This window comes from Alexandromys fortis, unplaced genomic scaffold (genome assembly GCF_014885135.2).
Source record: "Alexandromys fortis isolate MF-2015 unplaced genomic scaffold, M_Fortis_MF-2015_v1.1 scaffold_12, whole genome shotgun sequence".
NCBI classification, from domain to species: Eukaryota; Metazoa; Chordata; class Mammalia; order Rodentia; family Cricetidae; genus Alexandromys; species Alexandromys fortis.
Window position 1 is genome coordinate 4507939 of NW_026067937.1, and position 17425 is coordinate 4525363.

Sequence of the window (17425 nt, forward strand, 5' to 3'; positions counted from 1 at the left end):
AAGGCAGTTCTGTCATTAGGTTCTTCAGTGATGTGAAGATCAGTGCGGGACCTGAACTTTATCCTCTGCTTGTGAACAAATCCCTCTGAGGTGTAGTTAGAAAGAAGCAGATAAGAATAAAATGGCACCTGGGGTAGTATCATAAGACATTCACACCTTTCACAGAGAAAAGTACCTTTTCCTTCCAGTAATCACTGGTGTAAATATCCTTGCACAGTTAGTTAATGGGTCACATTTCAGGGTGAGCAACACACAATATGTGACCAGACCGTTTGCCCAAACATTTGTAAAAAGTCTCTGTACCAGCCGGGTGATGGTGGCGCACGCCTTTAATCCCAGCACTCGGGAGGCAGAGGCAGGCGGATCTCTGTGAGTTCGAGACCAGCCTGGTCTACAGAGCTAGTTCCAGGACAGGCTCCAAAACAAAAAAAAAACCAAAAAAAAAAAAACAAAAAAAAAAAAAGTCTCTGTACCTTTGAAAGTAGATGAAGAGAGGATCACAAAGGCAGAGATAACCAGGAGTGAAAGTGCTTGTTGTCCAAACACAGTGACTGCAATTCAGATCACTGCATCCTCTGAAAATCCACACATCTGTAACTTCAGCTCTGGTGGAATTCCTCCTAGGGTCTTCTAGGGATGAGTTCAGGGCTTCTGTTATTACTAGGACCGTCACCAAGGCAGCGAGTACCTTTATCTCAGTGAATCCTATCAACAATGCTGAGTTTTATTTACACTCTCATGGTAACATACTGATCCCTGGTGAGTTGGGACCTGTTGTGCAACAGTTTCCTCAAAGTTTGAAACATTCCTCTCTGAAAGGAAGCCCCTTAAGGGGGAAGGCAAACAACCCAAGAAAGCCCAAAAGGACATAAAACCAACCAGATTCACCAGGCCCCTCCCTGCCTTAGTAAGCAATAAAAGCTGAGAGATCCTCTGAAATTGAAGAGAGCTGAGCAGCAAGGAAGACTCTCAGAAGAGCCAACCTCAGACCAGCTGCCTGGAAGGAGCAGAAACCAGACAGCTGCTTTGAAGAGCTTTAGGCCCACGGAGTCACGTGGAAAGGACACTCTGCAGCCTGCTGAGCTGTCTGCAAGGTGTGAAGTATTTCCAAGTCCCCAACTTCTGTGAGCTGTCACCCAAGCTGAGGGTGGGCTATGATGATGCACCTGTCTGTGCTTCTTTTCTGCTCCTGTAAGAAACCCCTCACCCATATTCTTGTAAGTAACCCAAGAAAACTCATTGGTTCACCGAGATGAACTTTTGTGTTATCTGTACTTTAGTCCATCCTGGGCTCCCTATGTGGGGAGAGGAGACACATGCTTCATTTCCCTATGGGAAGTTTTGTCACACAACAGTACCTATTGGGTTTTATAAATGTGAAATTCTGCATATTCTTTGTAATTGATAAGCATATTGTGAGCCATTTTGAAGGACGATTATATTTTGTATTCTGTTATTGTCCCTGATGTAAAATTTTCTGAGTGATAAAAGTTGTAATCAGGAAGAACTAGGTTAGCTGAGATGATCTGGGTAAACTTGGGCTCTGCAGAAGGGAACAGAGATGCGTGTGATTAGTTGACAGCCCTCCAACCCTGTCTTCCAAGTCCTCAACCCAGTTGGGGGTAAGCAGGGCCACAACCTCCAAAAAACATTGAGATGGGCTATCTCGGGTCACATCACAACCAGCTATGGAATGTTGAAGAATGTGTCTAGGGCAACCTCTGACTCAGGTATCACTTGTGAGGCTTGCCTCGGATGTGTTAGCCTCGCGGGTAAGGCCTGGTGTCTTACAGTGACGGGAACAGTCTGTCTGATTTTGACGACCTGGTTCCTTAACTGGTTACTTTACTCTAGAGGGACTCTTTTAAGTAAGCAGTCCTAGAACTCCACGGGGTTTCCCACAGTGGACCCTGGTGAACTGCAAACACTTGACTGATTCACCAATCGGTTCCTGACGTTGCCCACTCAGTTGGCTTCATATTCTGACTGACCCTGAACCCCCAAATCAACTGTGTTTTTGAAGAAAAGCTCTTCATCCATTGACCGGATAGATTTCTGACCTTAAACCAACTTGTGAAACTATCATTTACTGGAATAAGTGGTTCTCCATACATCAGGGTCCGTCACCCAACACAGGCAATCCACACAGTGATACCATGTGGCACCCGAGACAGTGTGGGATGGAGATGAAGCCTGAAACCTCCAGACAATGTCGAAAAAGGAAGCATCAGGTTGAAGAAGGCACGGAGACGGAGTCTGAAGCTTTGAGACGTGGTCGAAAATTGAAACACCAGGTAGAGGGTCGAAGGGATTGGGAGCTTGAAGAGCCCAGCAAGGCTCAGAAGAGGCTAGCTCGGGAACAGCAAGATGGATGGCTTCAAAGTGAACAGCCAGGCAAAGAGCAGCCACCGAATGCTCGGGAGGAGAGGCCAAGACAACTAAAGATCCTAGACTTGGCCAAAGGGCCACAGGAGCAGGCTGTAACTGCGAGAAAATCTCCTGATGATGGCAAGGGTCGTAAGCGGCCCTATTGGGTCATGGAGGCATTTCCCCTAGACCACCATAGGGTAAAGCACCAAAAGTTCCAGCAGCACCTTCAACACAATGACGACACGGTCTCTGACCCACCCAGGGCTCCCAGGGCACTTACAGATAGTTCGAAGGTTAAAGGTTGTGTGGAAGAGCACAGTCACGGATCCAGAACAACTAAGTGTGATCCTAAACAATCTACTCTCGCTGCTACAAGAGAATGTCTGTCACCAGACAAAATAGTAAAGATGTCTCCAGAAGAATCTTCTGATGCACAGATGAAAGCTGGAGTAAAGTTTGAAGAAAGAAGGAGACACCACTCGGAGTCTGACTTGCAAGGAGTACGGGCTCAAATCCTGCATAGTGGCAGCAGCAGCTTACTCCCCAACAAGAAGCCCATATTTACAACACAGGAAAAGCCTGTTGCAGACCAAGGGAAGTGCAGAGGAACAGATGAAGTGCGTGATATTACCGAGGACATGGAAAAAGAAATCAAGAAGGCACAAGGTCCAGGGCCCCAAGAGGAAACCTTAAGTAGTGGGTTCAAACTGCACATTACTCGAGGTGATATCCAGACCCTAGAGCCTGGTGAATGGCTCAATGACAAGGTAATTAATTTTTACATGAATCTTCTGGTTAAGAGAAGTGAAAAGGAAAGCTACCCTGCTCTTCATGTGTTTAGCACTTTTTTTTACCCCAAGCTAAAACATGGCGGCTACAGTGCTGTGAAGAGATGGACTCGGGCAATGAATCTCTTTGAAAAGGAAATTATTTTAGTACCTATCCACCAGAACACACACTGGAGCCTAATAGAAATCGACCTCCGAAAACAGAGTATTATATATTATGACTCCATGGGACACACAGGGCAGAGCATTTGTGAGACCATCTTTCAATATTTACAAAATGAGAGCAAGACTCGAAGGAACATTGAGCTGAACCCTTTGGAGTGGAAGCAATACAGCATGACATCAGAGGAGATTCCTCAACAGCTGAACGGGAGCGACTGTGGCGTGTTTACCTGCAAATATGCAGATTACATTTCTAGAGACCAACCTGCCACCTTTTCTCAGCAGCACATGCCCGTCTTTAGGAAGAGGATGGTATGGGAGATCCTGCACAGTCACTTACTGTAACAACATCCTCCCGGTTGCTATGGCACCCTGCACTTTTCCATCGATGCTTCTCTATACCTCAAGCAGGATGGCTTGAAAATGTTGAAAACAGATACTGAGCTGTCCAACATGCATAAATCCCACTCTCTTCAAAGTAGTCCTAACTTGGGGAGTCCTGCCCAGTGCCGACTATAGGATGCATGTAACTACTGCAAGCTTAGGAACTGCTGTTCAACCCACAGAACACGTTTCAATATATTGTTTAATGCTGGATTTAGTTTGTGAATTGGTTTTTTTTTTTGTCTTTTTGACCCCTATGATTTTTTGTTTCATTAACTCATTTGTAAACCTTGGCAGTTGTTAATTTCTATTATTATTAATAATAATAATATTTCTTTTATTTTTCTATTATTATTATTATAACTATCAACTCTTTTTCTTGTTTGAACTGTTTATCCCTGAAAGGCATGCCCATTACAGTGTTATTCCTACTGAAGATCAGGAGAAACATCAACAAGAGGAGGCAGGCAGTGTCGACTAGTATCTCTAATGCTGGAGCTGGATCTGTTAAACTTAAGTTGGGGGTCTGTTTTTATGTATTTTTTTAACATTTGAAAATTGTACAAAAAAGGAAAATGAATTGTACCGACTGATTCTTTTCTGACCCATCAAACTCTATTGGAATTGCCTAGGTTGTAGACATATGTAACCAAAGGATTGGTCAAGCTGCTTCCTGTCTGTCCATGACTTACGTTGACCTGTGTGGCCATAGGATGTGGCCAAGCTACTAGCTGCCTGTCCAGGACTCATGTAGACCTGTGTGGCAATATGATGTGGCCAAGCTGCTGTCTGTCTGTCCAAGATTCATGTACACCTGTGGGCCACAAGTTGTGGACAAGCTACTGCCTGCCTATAGGACTCAAGTAGAACTGTGTCGCCCATATGGTGTGGCTAAGCTGCTGCCTGTCTGTCCAAGATTTATGTATACTTGTGTGGCCATTAGATATGGCCAAACTGCTGCCTGCTTGTCCAGGACTGTAAAGACAAGCATTATGGTCATCCAAAGACACAGTCTTTCCCAGAATTAAGGAGACCTGCCTTAGTTTTGAAAGCTGATTAAAAATAACTGTAATAGTAAATATCCATTTTTATCTCAGGTCTCATTGAATCCAAACCTCAGCTAGGACTATACTGAATTATTTAAAATGTTTTTCAATTTAATAGTTATGTTTTTTACTTAATTTGTTAGATTAATGTTGCTATATCCCATTCCCACTGTGGAAGTGGGGATTTTGTGTTTAGCATGGGCATTGCCAATTATAGAATAATCCATTTTATGTGTGATAAACTTGTATTTAACTTTTCTGTTCACTAGGTTACAGTTGTGTTAATGCAATTTTTATGTAATAAAGTTTAAAGTTGTTAAAAATAAATATAAAAGTATAGTATAATTTGCCATTCCTCATGTTTTTCTTTCATCTGGAAGAATTTCCCTCAAATTTAAATTAAGAAATATGGGGATATAAGTTAGTAGATTTTAAAGATTCTGTCGCCTTCACAGAATAAACGAGGTAGAACCTTGTTGGAAAAAGCATGTCACTGGTGGGTGAGGGTTTTGTGTGTGCATTGCCTCCCCACTTTCCTGTTATCTCCCTCTGATCCCTGGGACTGAAGGAGAATGTGATCAGCTGGTTTCCTGCTCCTGCTCTCAGCCTTCCCTGTCTGTGGCCATGCCTCCCTCTAGACCATAACTCAAAAGTGTTTTCTTTAATTGTACTATAATACTATTCCAGCACAGCAAGAGACAAGTGACTGATATACACATCTTCTTAGTCTTCTAGTAAGTGTTCAATTGCCCTGTTTTGTTCAAGCAGTTCTGGCCTTGTCCTTCCGTATCGCACATCTGCACTGTAGCCATTGCAGTGCAGCCATTTGACCCTACAACCTAGTTTATACAGCTGTGGACATTTGCATAAGGTACGGATGGCCGTATGAGTCACTGATAATCTTTTCCTGTCAAATGATTCAGTTATAATCCTATCCTGAGTCAGAAAGTTTACACAGAAATTTAGTCATTATTTAGATATTTGACAGAAATACTGGCAATGAGAAAATTAAATGCTGTGACTTTCATTTTCACCAGACTGAGTATCAGGCACCAGACTGGCAGGTTGGCCCCATAGTCTCATGTGCTTGAATACTTGCTCCACAGTTCATGGAATTATTTTGGAAGGAATTATTTAGGAGGTGTGGTCTTGTTGGAGGAGGTGTGTCACTGAGGATGACCTTTGAGGTTTCAAAAGGCCAGGGCATTCCCAGTTATCACTCTCTCCTCCCTCCCCTTCTTTTTTTTTTCTCTACCCCTTTTTCTCCCCCGACCCATGCCTTGTTCATCAGATTCCCAGCTACTGCTCCTACTGACATGCCCCATGCCATCATGGTCTTGGACTCTAACCCTCTGGAACTATGAGCCCCAAATTAAATGTTTTCCTGTATACGTTCTCTTGGTCATGCTGTTTGACACAGAAATAGAAAAGTAACAAGGACAAAAGTTGGTACTGGAAGCAGGGCTACAGCTGTGACAGGCCTGACCATGCTCTGCGGCAGAGAAATGCGAAACGCTTTTGGGCTTTGAGTGAGAGGAAAGCAGTTGACTACTGCAATTGGGGCAAAATGGGCCATTCTAGTAGGAGCCAGGCTTGCAAATGGGAACAATGTTAGCAACTGAGCTAGATAACATTCCTGTGAAATTTCAGTACAGAATGTGACTGCTTTTTGTTTTTGTCCAAAGAGTCGGCTTCAGGATAAATTGTAAAGTTTTGAATTTCCTTAGCATAGGAAATTTCAGGAGCCTAATATTGAGCTTTCAGTAACTACTTTTATGCAGTCCTATAATGCAAAGGAGCAAATTAAGCCAAAAGAATTCCAAAATGTACAGTGTAAGGAGAAAAGAGCACCAGGACGGTGAGTAGTGCCATCAAAGACCACCAGTCACGAAACAATAAGGAAGACCACGTTATTAAAATTCGAACATGTTAGGGTGGCACATAGCGATGACTCGAGAGTCTGGCAGGCCCACCTTTTAAACCGGGTTAGGGTTAGGGGAATTCCAGAGAGGAAAGATTAGTCTGGGGGCTGATTGGTGGGTTTAAACAAAAAGTTTATGGGTTATTATAGGATTGCTTGGTGACTCAATGTTCAGGGGCTCTTAGAAACAGTCGTGACTCTTGTCTGGCGATCTGGCCCACTTACAATATATTAATGTTGAAGTAAAGACTGTTGCTGAGAGAGATCATGCTTTCCTTTACATCTGATTGCTCCTGATGTTTGATCACAGCAACAGGACAGTAACAAAGACACAGTCCATACTTTCCCTCCCATCAGGACACATCATTTGCCCCAAAGTAACCTAGGCCAGAGTAGGCCTGAGGCAATGAACTCCACCTTGGGCTCAAGGTGGCCTGAGGCTACAAATTCCACCGGAGTGGGACTGAGCCAGCAAACTGGGCTAGAGAAGGCCTGAGGCAGTGAACTCCATAGGGGCAAGACTGAACTAGTGACCTGGGCCAGAGCTGGGCTCTGACAGTGACCTCCTTGAGAGCAGGAGTGGATCCAGACCAGGGTCATTTGTGGAAGCAGGGATGGGCCAGAGAAGGCCCGAGGCGACAAGCTCCATGGGAGCGAGACTGAACCAGCTACCTAGGCCAGCTTGGGCCTCAGAAAGCAAGTCCCATGGAAGTGGGAGCAGATCCAGACCAGGGACATTTGCCAGGACTGAGACAGGACTGAGCCAGCAACCAGGGCTAGAGCAGACCTGAGACGCAAACTCCACAGGAGCAGATACAGGGGAGCAACCGCTGAGTGAGTGGGCCAGAGCCAGAGACCTCTGCAGGTCCGGACGTGAATCTGGGACCTTCAAAGGAGTAGACCTAAGCCCGGACCACTGTGGGTCTGGGCATGAATCTGGGACCTTGGAGAGAGTGGGCAGGAACCAGAGATCTCTGCAGATCCAGGCATGAGTTTGGGAAATCTGAGGAAGTAGGCCTGAGCCAGGACCTCTGTGGGTCCAGGTGTCAGTCTGGGACATGGAAGGGAGTAGGCAAGAACCAGAAACTTCTGCCGGTCTGAGCATGAGTCTGGGACCTCCGAGGGAGTATATTGGAGCCAGAGTCCTTTACAGGACCAACCCCAAGCCAGGAGCCTCTGCAAGAACATATCCAGACAAGGGACATTACAGAAATAGGTCTGAGCCGACAACCTAGGCCAGTGCAGGCCTGAGAGAGCAAACTCCAAGGGAGTGGAGCAAAGCCCAGGAGCACTGAGTAACCTCCAGGAACACAGAGTGACCAACCGGGTAACTAAGACCGTGAGACTTTGATTGTACCACCAGGAACAACCGTCTGAGCCTTGGATTCACTGGCACCTAAAAGATTAATCAACAGAATCACAGACAGCCCCAACCACTCTATTAGAAGAAAAGATGAGTAGACAAGGTAAGAACACACACAACACCACAAAGAGTAAAACAACACCAGTAAAACCTAAAGACCCTACAACAGCAAGAGTTGAACAACCAAATATAGATGAAACAGAAGAAAATGACCTAAAAACTTCGGGAGAATATTTGAAATTCTTAAAGAGGAAATGAGAAATTCCCTCAAAGAAATGGAGGAAAAGACAAACAAAAAAATTAGAAGACATCAGCAAATCCCTTAAAGAAAACCAAGAAAAAGCATTCAAACATATGAAAGAAACTATTCAAGACTTGAAAAATGAAAAATATATAATAAAGAAAACACAAGATGAGGGAATTATAGAAACAGAAATCATGAGAAAACGATCAGGAACCACAAACGCAAGCATAAACAGAAGAATACAAGAGATGGAAGAAAGAATCTCAAGCACTGAAGATACAACAAAAGAAATAGATTCATCAAAGAAAGCTTTAAATCTAGCAAAAGCTTAACCCAAAATATCCAGGAAATATGGGACACCATGAAAAGGCCAAACCTAAGAATAATAGATATAGAAGAAAGAGAAGTTCAACTCAAAAGCACAAAATAATATAGTTAACAAAATCATAAAAGAAGACTTTCCCAACCTAAAGAAAGATAAGCCTATAAAGATACAAGAAGCTTACAGAACATCAAACAGATTGGATCAAAAAAAAAAGTCCCCTTGCCACATAATAATCAACATACTAAACATACAGAATAAAGAAAGAATATTAAGAGCTGCAAAGAAAAAAGGCCAAGTAACATATAAAAGCAGACCTATCAGAATTACACCTGACTTTTCATTGGAGTCAATGAAAGCCAGAAGGTTGTGGTCAAGTGTTATGTAGACATTAAGAGACCACAGAAGCCAGCCCAGACTATTATACCTAGCAAAACTTTCAGTCACCATAGAAGGACAAAACAAGATATTCCATGACTGAACCAGATTTAACCAATACCTAGCCACAAACCCAGCCCTACACAAAATACTAGAAGGAAAACTCCAACCTAAGAAAGTAAGCTACATCAACAAAAACACAGACAATTGATGGTGTCATAGCAGCAAATCCCAAAGAAGGGAAAAACACACAAATTAACATTGCCAGCAATGAAAACTAAATTAACAGGACATATCAATCATTGGTCATTAATATCCCTTAATATAAATGGACTCAACTCAACTATTAAAAGGCTCAGGCTAACAGATTGGACGCGAAAACAGAATCCATCATTCTGCTGAATACAAGAAACACACCTTAACCTCAAGGATAGACATTGCCTCAGAGTAAAGGGTTGGGGAAAAAAATATTCCAACCAAATGGACCTAAGAAACAAGCTGGTGTAGCTATCCTAATATCTAACAAAAAAGACTTTACACTAAAATCAATCCAAAGAGACAAAGAAGGACATTTCATATTAGTCACAGGAAAAAGCCACCAAGAGGAAATCTCAATACTGAACATCTATGCCCCAAATACAAGGTCACCCTCATATATAAAAGAAACACTTCTGAAACTTAAATCATATATTAAACCACACACACTAATAGTGAGAGACTTCAACACTCCACTCTCACCAACAAACAGGTCAATCAGACAAAAAATGAACAGAGAAATAAGGGAACAGATATTATGATTCAAATGAACTTGACATCTATAGAATATTCCATCCAAACAGAAAAGAACATACTTTCTTCTCAGCACCTTATGTAATCGTCTCAAAAATTGACCACATACTTGGTAACAAAACAAACCTCAACAAATACAAAAAAAAAAACTGAAATAACCCCATGTATTTTATTAGATCACCATGGTTTAAAACTAGAAGTCAAAAGCAATACTAATTCCAGAAGGCCAACAAAGATATGGAAATTAAACAGTGCTTACGTGAGTGGGTCAAGGAAGAAATAAAGGGAGAAATTAAAGACTTCCCAAAATTCAATGAAAATGACCACACAACATACCCAAATTTATGGGACACAATGAAAGCAGTGTGAAGAGGAAAATTCATAGCACTAAATGCCTACATAAAGAAGCTGGAAAAATCCCACACTAGTGAATTAACAGAACATTTGGAAACTTTAGAACAAAAAGAAACAAACTGTAGAAATAAATTAATGACATCTTGAATTTTGCAGGCAAATGGATGGAGCTAGAAAACATCATTTCAAGTGAGGTAACCTGGACACAGAATGACCATTATCACATGTACTCACTCATAAGTGGTTTTTAAACATAAAACAAAGAAAACCAAACCGCAAATCACAATGTCAGAGAACATAGACAACAATGAGGACCCTAAGAGAGACATACATAGATCTAATCTACATGGGAAGTAGAAAAAGACAAGATCTCCTGAGCAAACTGAGAACAAGGGGACCTTGGGAGAGAGTTGAAGGGGAGGGGAGAGGCAGGGATGGGACCAGAGAAAAATGTAGAGCTCAATAAAAATTAATAAAAAATTCTCAAATCCACAAAGCAACATTTATATGTCTAAATTACACAGAAGGCTTTTTTTTTTCCTTTTGAAACTGCACCTTAGGTAACCCAAACCGCCTCTAACTCACTATGTAAATGAGGCTGGCTTTCAACACCTGATGTTCCTTCCTAAACCCACAATTGCTGGGATTACAGGCTTGCACTGTTATGCCTGACCATAAGGCTTCTTCTAAGGGATAGAAATGTGATTATTTACTATGTATTCTACTGTTCTTAATGCTTTTGCTTTCTAACCCCTGAGACATAAAAATAGACTTCAGAAAATATAAAACTAATTTACTGGCATCAAAAGACTTACTACTTCTATACTATAATAATATTGTATAATGAAACAGATATAAATGGTCTTTGAACTCTGCTATGTTAGACAGTATGTCAATCTTTATCCTGAGAGGTCCTGCTGTTCTTCAGGTAGACTGACAAGAAAAAAGTAGACAAATTTCCTGATTGCTTAAATTATGCAATAGAGTGTATACTGTTCATCTGAAAGACTCCAAATTCTCTCAAACACATGTACATGTCTTTGGATGCTCAATAAAATACTAATTTCAGCAAAATTACAAATACAGATAAATGACTTCTAGTTTCTCTATGACGATGTAAGGTACTTAAGTATTCTAACAAGTAGAAACCAGAGCAAATGGAAAAGTCAACAGTTCTTCTTAGACTTGTTGCAGAAGGTAGATCCTGGACAAACTTGCTAGCCTAGAAATGAAGGTACAGTCAAACACAAAGAGTTTCATTTACCAGAGCAGCAATTTCTATAAGAATCAATGCCAGCTTAGGAAAACCTTAAATCTAATTGACCAATTGCTGGAGGCTAGTGTGAAACTCCAGGAGCATAAGTCATGGGGCCTGTGGACCTACTCCTGCTATCTTTCCCTATAGAAGCTCTACTGTGAACTCACAAAAGATACTAGTGAATATTTTCCTTGTACAGGAAAAAAAGAAACCATTTCTAAGTAAGCTACAGAATCCTCTTAGCAAGGCCTTCCTTCTGGGAAACTATTTTATAAAAGCATAATCAAATATAAGAACCATCAGATATGGCAAAATTGTGGGAATCATCAAACAGGGAACTTTTAAAAAACCCTTGTTAAGGGGCTGGAGGGATGGCTCAGTGGTTAAGAGCATTGCCTGCTCTTCCAAAGGTCCTGAGTTCAATTCCCGGCAACCACGTGGTGGCTCACAACCATCTGTAATAGGTCTGGTGCCCTCTTCTGGCCTGCAGACATACACACAGACAGAATATTGTATACATAATAAATAAATAAATATTTTTTAAAAAAACCTTATTAATAAAGTAAATATTTGAATTAAAATAAATTCAATAACAAAGATGTAAAATATAGAAATTCTAAAAAAGTGTCTAAAAGAAATGTAAGAGATTAATACAGCAGAAAAGCAGGGCAGGGGCTCCAACTGGAGAAGTGGGAGGAGATCAATACAAATGGAGGGAGAAACAAGGGATACATTATACCAGTGTTGTTTAATAAAGACTCAAGGAATCATACTATCTTGTCTTCGTTTGTGTTTCTATTGTTATGAAGAGATATTATGACTACAGCAACTCTTATTAAGAAAAACATTTAATTGGGGCTGACTTACAGTTTCAGAGGCTTAGTTGATTATCATCACAGTTGGCCATGGAGGCATACAAGCAGATATGGTGCTGGAGAAGAAGCTGAGAAATCTACATCTTGATCAACAGGCAGCAGAAGGAAACTCGGTGTGTCACACTGGGTGTAGTTCAAGCATATATGAAAGCTCAAAGCCTGCTTTCATAGTGACACACTTCCTTCAACAAGGCTACAACTACTCCGGTAAAGGCAACACCTCCTAATAGTGCAGCTTTATATGGGCCAAGTATTCAAACACATAAGTCTATAAGGACCATCCCTATCCAAACCACTACATCTTAAATTTACCTAAAATTATACACAACACATGTCATATAAGTGTATATGTATTCAATTACACACACACACACACACACACACACATTAAAGGCTATTAAGTCACTTGGGCTGACAAAGTTCCCACAAAAACCACAGATGAACAAAATCCCAGTACTAAGCACCAGAAATCTTCTTTCAAATGGTTAATCAGGTAATCCAAATGACTCCCAAAACAAGATAGATGATTGCTGTTGTCCTTGGTTGCCTCTCAGAGGTTGAAGATAAGACCTGATTGCTGAAGATAGCTCATACTTAGGACACCAAGCTCAAGTGATTATTAGAGCTGGATCTAACCTGAAAGCCCCTTCCTGCAGTCTAGCTTTCATGGTAATGGAAAATATTCTCCAAGGCACCAAGGGAGGGAAGAAATTAATAGTTCTACCCAGTTGTAATACCTATAAACAACAATAACCAGCATGACAAAGTAACTAAAAAGTTCCAATAAATAGCCCTCACATATTGGTGGTAACCAACAGCTATCTAGCTGGACTCAAGGCCCACTCAAAAGGAGGGAAATCAAGTGTGATATTTGAACCCTACCCTATTTCCTGAGGCTAGATGACCTTAGAAAAGAATCTACTACAGTCACTTTGCTAGGCCAGCATGATTCCTTCCTACATTCCAAGGAAGGTTGAAAAACCACTGCCTTAGAGTGCAAGCTACTGCTACTATTTTGTTAAATGAGCAATCTGCCTTCAAAACAACTGTGTTTGTGTGCATAGGTTAGTGCTGCTGTCAGTTTTGGCTAGTGCAGCAGTAAATGTACAAGTTTATAACTGGCCAAAGAAATGAAAATAAGTATGAGATTAATGCTCATCTATAAATAGGACATCTATATCACCCCCTCTAAGGCTCAGGGAACACTATAATGAGTAGAAAGAATTAAGAGCTGGAGGAAGGGCATGGAGTTGTTTGGAAAATGACTCCCAGCTATAAGATAGCTGTTGCAATCCTGAACTTAAGCTGATTACTTGCAGAAGGTTGAAGCCACCAACATCCTGTTATGGAGGAGAGGAAGAACTCACAAGGCCCTGCCTCTACCTGAGAATTTATAGCCAGTTAATGGTTGCTGGAAGAAGAATATACATCTTCTGTGATGTAGCCATTGGTAAGGTGCCCAAGCTCCCTAACAAAACTCACAGTCATTAAAAAAAAATAAAATAGAAGGGAAACTACTTGAGAAGGTGACTATCAATTGGTGACAGAGAAACGAGGCAATGAAGGCTGAATGCAATTAAAACATATCATATACATGCATTATAATGTTCTCGTGAAACCCATTATATTGTTATATTTTTAGTATCTACTAATAAAAGATACAAATTGACTTGAAATAAAACCAAATAATGGAAAATTATCCATGTTCCAGGGAAGGAAGACAATTTTGACAAGATGTCAGGTCTTTTTCCTAAATTGATCTATAGATTCAGTGTAATATCAATCAAAATAGCATGTTATTTTGTGGATATAAACATACCAATTCTGTAACTGTTAAAGAGATCAACACTACAGAAGAAAAATGCTCCTGTTCTGCACACAATAGGAATAGTGTCTTAAGGACAAAACCCCACCCATCAAAGGCTCCAACTTGTCAAAATACAAACTTATTTGAAAGGAGAAAGCGTAACTAAGAATGTAGTTAGGGAAAAGTGTTTGTTTCCCTATTCCTCTAAAGTAATTGCCTAGGAGAATGCTTCCCAAGGGTTAGCACACAGAGGCTGATAAGAGGTGTGGTCCATGAAGAGCAAATTACACTTGTATCTGGCAGCAGAACTTGACAGCACTACCCAAGCAGTACCAGTTGTAGACCTAAGAGGTAAAAAAAATTGAAGGGTCATGGTGTCTAGATCCCTGATTCCAGAGAGTTTTGAAGCCAGTCATGGTCAGAGTCCCTGCAAGGAAATCTTTTTTTTGGGGGGGATGTCTTTTGGGAGGGTTGTTTGTTTGCTTTTCGAGACAGGGTTTCTGTGTAGCTTTGGAGCCTATCCTGGAACTAGCTCTTGTAGACCATGCTGGTCTCTTCCTCCCCAACTGCTGGAACTAAAGGTGTGTGTTACCACTGCCCAGCTCTGCAAAGAGATTTTTTTTGGAGTAGATAGCATTAATTTTATTATCCATCATTATATTATACAAAAATCTACAAATAATAGATTTGTACAGGAGAAAAATATCCAAATGAAGAGTAAATGGAAGCGTTAACAGAAATAACTTAAACTTGCTTCTTTCCTCCCATATTAGGATGACAGCCATTTCAAAGCATGATTCTGACATCAAGGTAGCTTTTGTTCACTGGTCAAAGCTTGCCATTTAAATTAAAGCCCTCAGTCTCTGACAGTTCTACTGGCTCTTGACAAAACTTCTGAGGTCCTCAAGAAAGGTGATAAATTCTTGGTGCTATAGGACTATACTGAGTTCCACCAACTCATCTGCAAAAGTGTTGTCTGCCCGTAGGTCCATAAGGAAATCCATCAGGTGGTCATACAAGGCCCAGTCTAGGGAATCTGCGTTGATTCAGAATCACCAGTACTGTGGGACAATGGTCTGTACCCTGTCAATTGTATTTTAAATAAACACTGATTGGCCAGTAGCCAAGCAGAAAGTAGAGACAGGACAAAGAGAACAGGAGAATTCTGGGAAAAGAAAAGATTCAGTTGTCACCCAGACACAGAGGAAGCAAGATATGACTGCCTCACCAAAAAGGGTATTAAGCCACTTGGCTAACACAGACAAGAATTATGAGATAATTTAAGTTATGAGAGTAATAAGAAGCCTGAGTTACTAGACCAAGCAGTTTATGATTAACATAGGCCTCTGTGTATTTCTTTGGGACTGAAAGACTGCAGGACTGGGTGAGACAGAAACCTAAGCCAACAAATGGTGCCCAATGTGTAGACAACTGCATTCACAGAAAACCTGAGAGAGCTTGGGAAGTAATTCTAGACAGAAAGGAACAGATATAAGCATGACTTACTAGGCCAATCAGTTTATGATTAACAGGGACAGAAACCTCAGCCAACACACCAGTAGCCTGAAAGCTAACATCCTTAATAGAGAAAATATCACTCCCAGCCTCCTCTTCTTGTCTGATCTCATCCTCAGGTAGTGACAATCCAGTACAAGGGTCTTCTTGCCATCACTCTTTGTAACTTCCAACCACAAAATTGGGAGTGGATGTCAGTTCCAACTCCTGTTCTTCAGCCTTCTGCCTTGTGAGGGTTCCTCCTCACCATCAAATGTTGGAGGGATGCTGTTGTTAATGTTGAAGGTGATAATGATCTTTTTTCCAGCAACTTTGCATAATAATTTAGCCTCTGTCCCATTCACTTCCAGCTCCCAATCTCCAAACATTCTGGGGAAGGCACTTATGCTTCTGGATTTTCTTCTCTTCCTTAATTTCATCCATCAAGAATTCAACAAAGAGCCGGGCGGGGGTGGCACACGCCTTTAATGCCAGCACTAGGGAGGCAGAGGCAGGCGGATCTCTGTGAGTTCGAGGCCAGCCTGGTCTAAAAGAGCTAGTTCCAGGACAGGAACCAAAAGCTACGGAGAAACCCTGTCTCAAAAATAAAACAAAATAAAAAAAAAAAGGAGCTGCAGGAGGCCAGAGCGTGGTGCAGCCCGAAAGGCCAGAGGCACAGTTGGGCACAGGCTGCAGTAGTTGCTGGAGTGGCAATGCTGAGCGTAGAAGCCTGCAAAGAGATCTTAAGAAGACATTACAGCCAGGTGGTGGTGGCGCACACCTTTAAAAATCCCAGCACTTGGGAGGCAGAGGCAAGCAGAGCTCTGTGAGTTCGAGGCCAGCCTGGGCTACAAGAGCTAGTTCCAGGAAAGGATCCAAAGCTACAGAGAAACCCCATCTTGGGGGGAAAAAAAGAAGAAACCATTACATGATGCTCTAGGGAGAACCCTCAGTTGCAATGGAGACCCCAGGATCTCAATTTTATTGCAATAAAATCATCTGGGAGACACACCTCTGACCATGCTTTTGGGGAATTATTTTGATTGGGTTAAATGAAGTGAGAAGACCTGACCACTGTGGGTGGCACCATTCCCTTGCTTAGGATCCTTGATTGTATAAGTAAAGGAAGGGAGTTGAGCAACAGCAAGCCTTCTTCATGGTTTGTTTCTCAGTGTAGGTATTATGTGACCAAATGCTTCAAGCTCCTACTTACTTACTACGTTGCCTTCCCTACTGTGATTGACTGCAAGTCAAAATAAAGCCTTTTCCCCTTAAGGCATATCAATAGGTGAATAAACTAAAATATACCATAAACTTCATTAAAGTAGGAACATGTTTTATATTCTTCACAGTTACATTCAGCACCACATATTACTTAGCACATATATGTTACCTGAAGAAGGAAGGAAGGAAGGAAGGCAGGAAGGAAGGAAGGAAGGAAGGAAGGAAGGAAGGAAAGAAAGAAAGAAAGAAAGAAAGAAAGAAAGAAAGAAAGAAAGAAAGAAAGAAAGAAAGAAGGAGTAAACAAACTATCTAGCTGACACAGTAAATTTTTTTACAGGCTATTCCTATTTCCCTAAGAATTACAGGCCAGGAGGAGTTCCATCTGGACGGGTGAGTGTGTGCTATCCAGGGGCGATAGTCCCGGAAGAGAGCACAAACACCCCTCCCCCAGCTCTTTCTGCAGGGCTGTCTTTCTTATACACGACCCCCCTCCCCCCAGCCTGCATTCTCTGCAAGGTCCTTTGCTCAGGAACAGTTTTCTGCTCCTACACTAAGGCTTCCAACCAAGAGCAGTGAGTGCCTGCCTACGTGTCAGGCCTCAAGGACCCCTGAAAGGGAGCACGCGCACCTTCAACTTGTGAGGCAG

General features: G+C 41.7%; 2 protein-coding genes and 1 pseudogene across 2 annotated transcripts in view; 1 reads left to right on the top strand and 2 right to left on the bottom strand.

The window, feature by feature from the left end:
• Ccdc73 (coiled-coil domain containing 73) overlaps positions 1 to 17425 on the bottom strand; it is a 140016-nt gene that overhangs the window by 52186 nt on the left and 70405 nt on the right. The gene's annotated exons all lie outside the window — the stretch shown is intronic.
• LOC126504583 (sentrin-specific protease 2-like) lies at positions 2157 to 3898 on the top strand. The gene has a single exon (XM_050146982.1). The coding sequence runs from the start codon at positions 2157 to 2159 to the stop codon at positions 3663 to 3665; it is 1509 nt and encodes a 502-aa protein (XP_050002939.1). The 3' UTR covers positions 3666 to 3898.
• Positions 14934 to 16645, bottom strand: LOC126504524 (complement component 1 Q subcomponent-binding protein, mitochondrial-like; annotated as a pseudogene).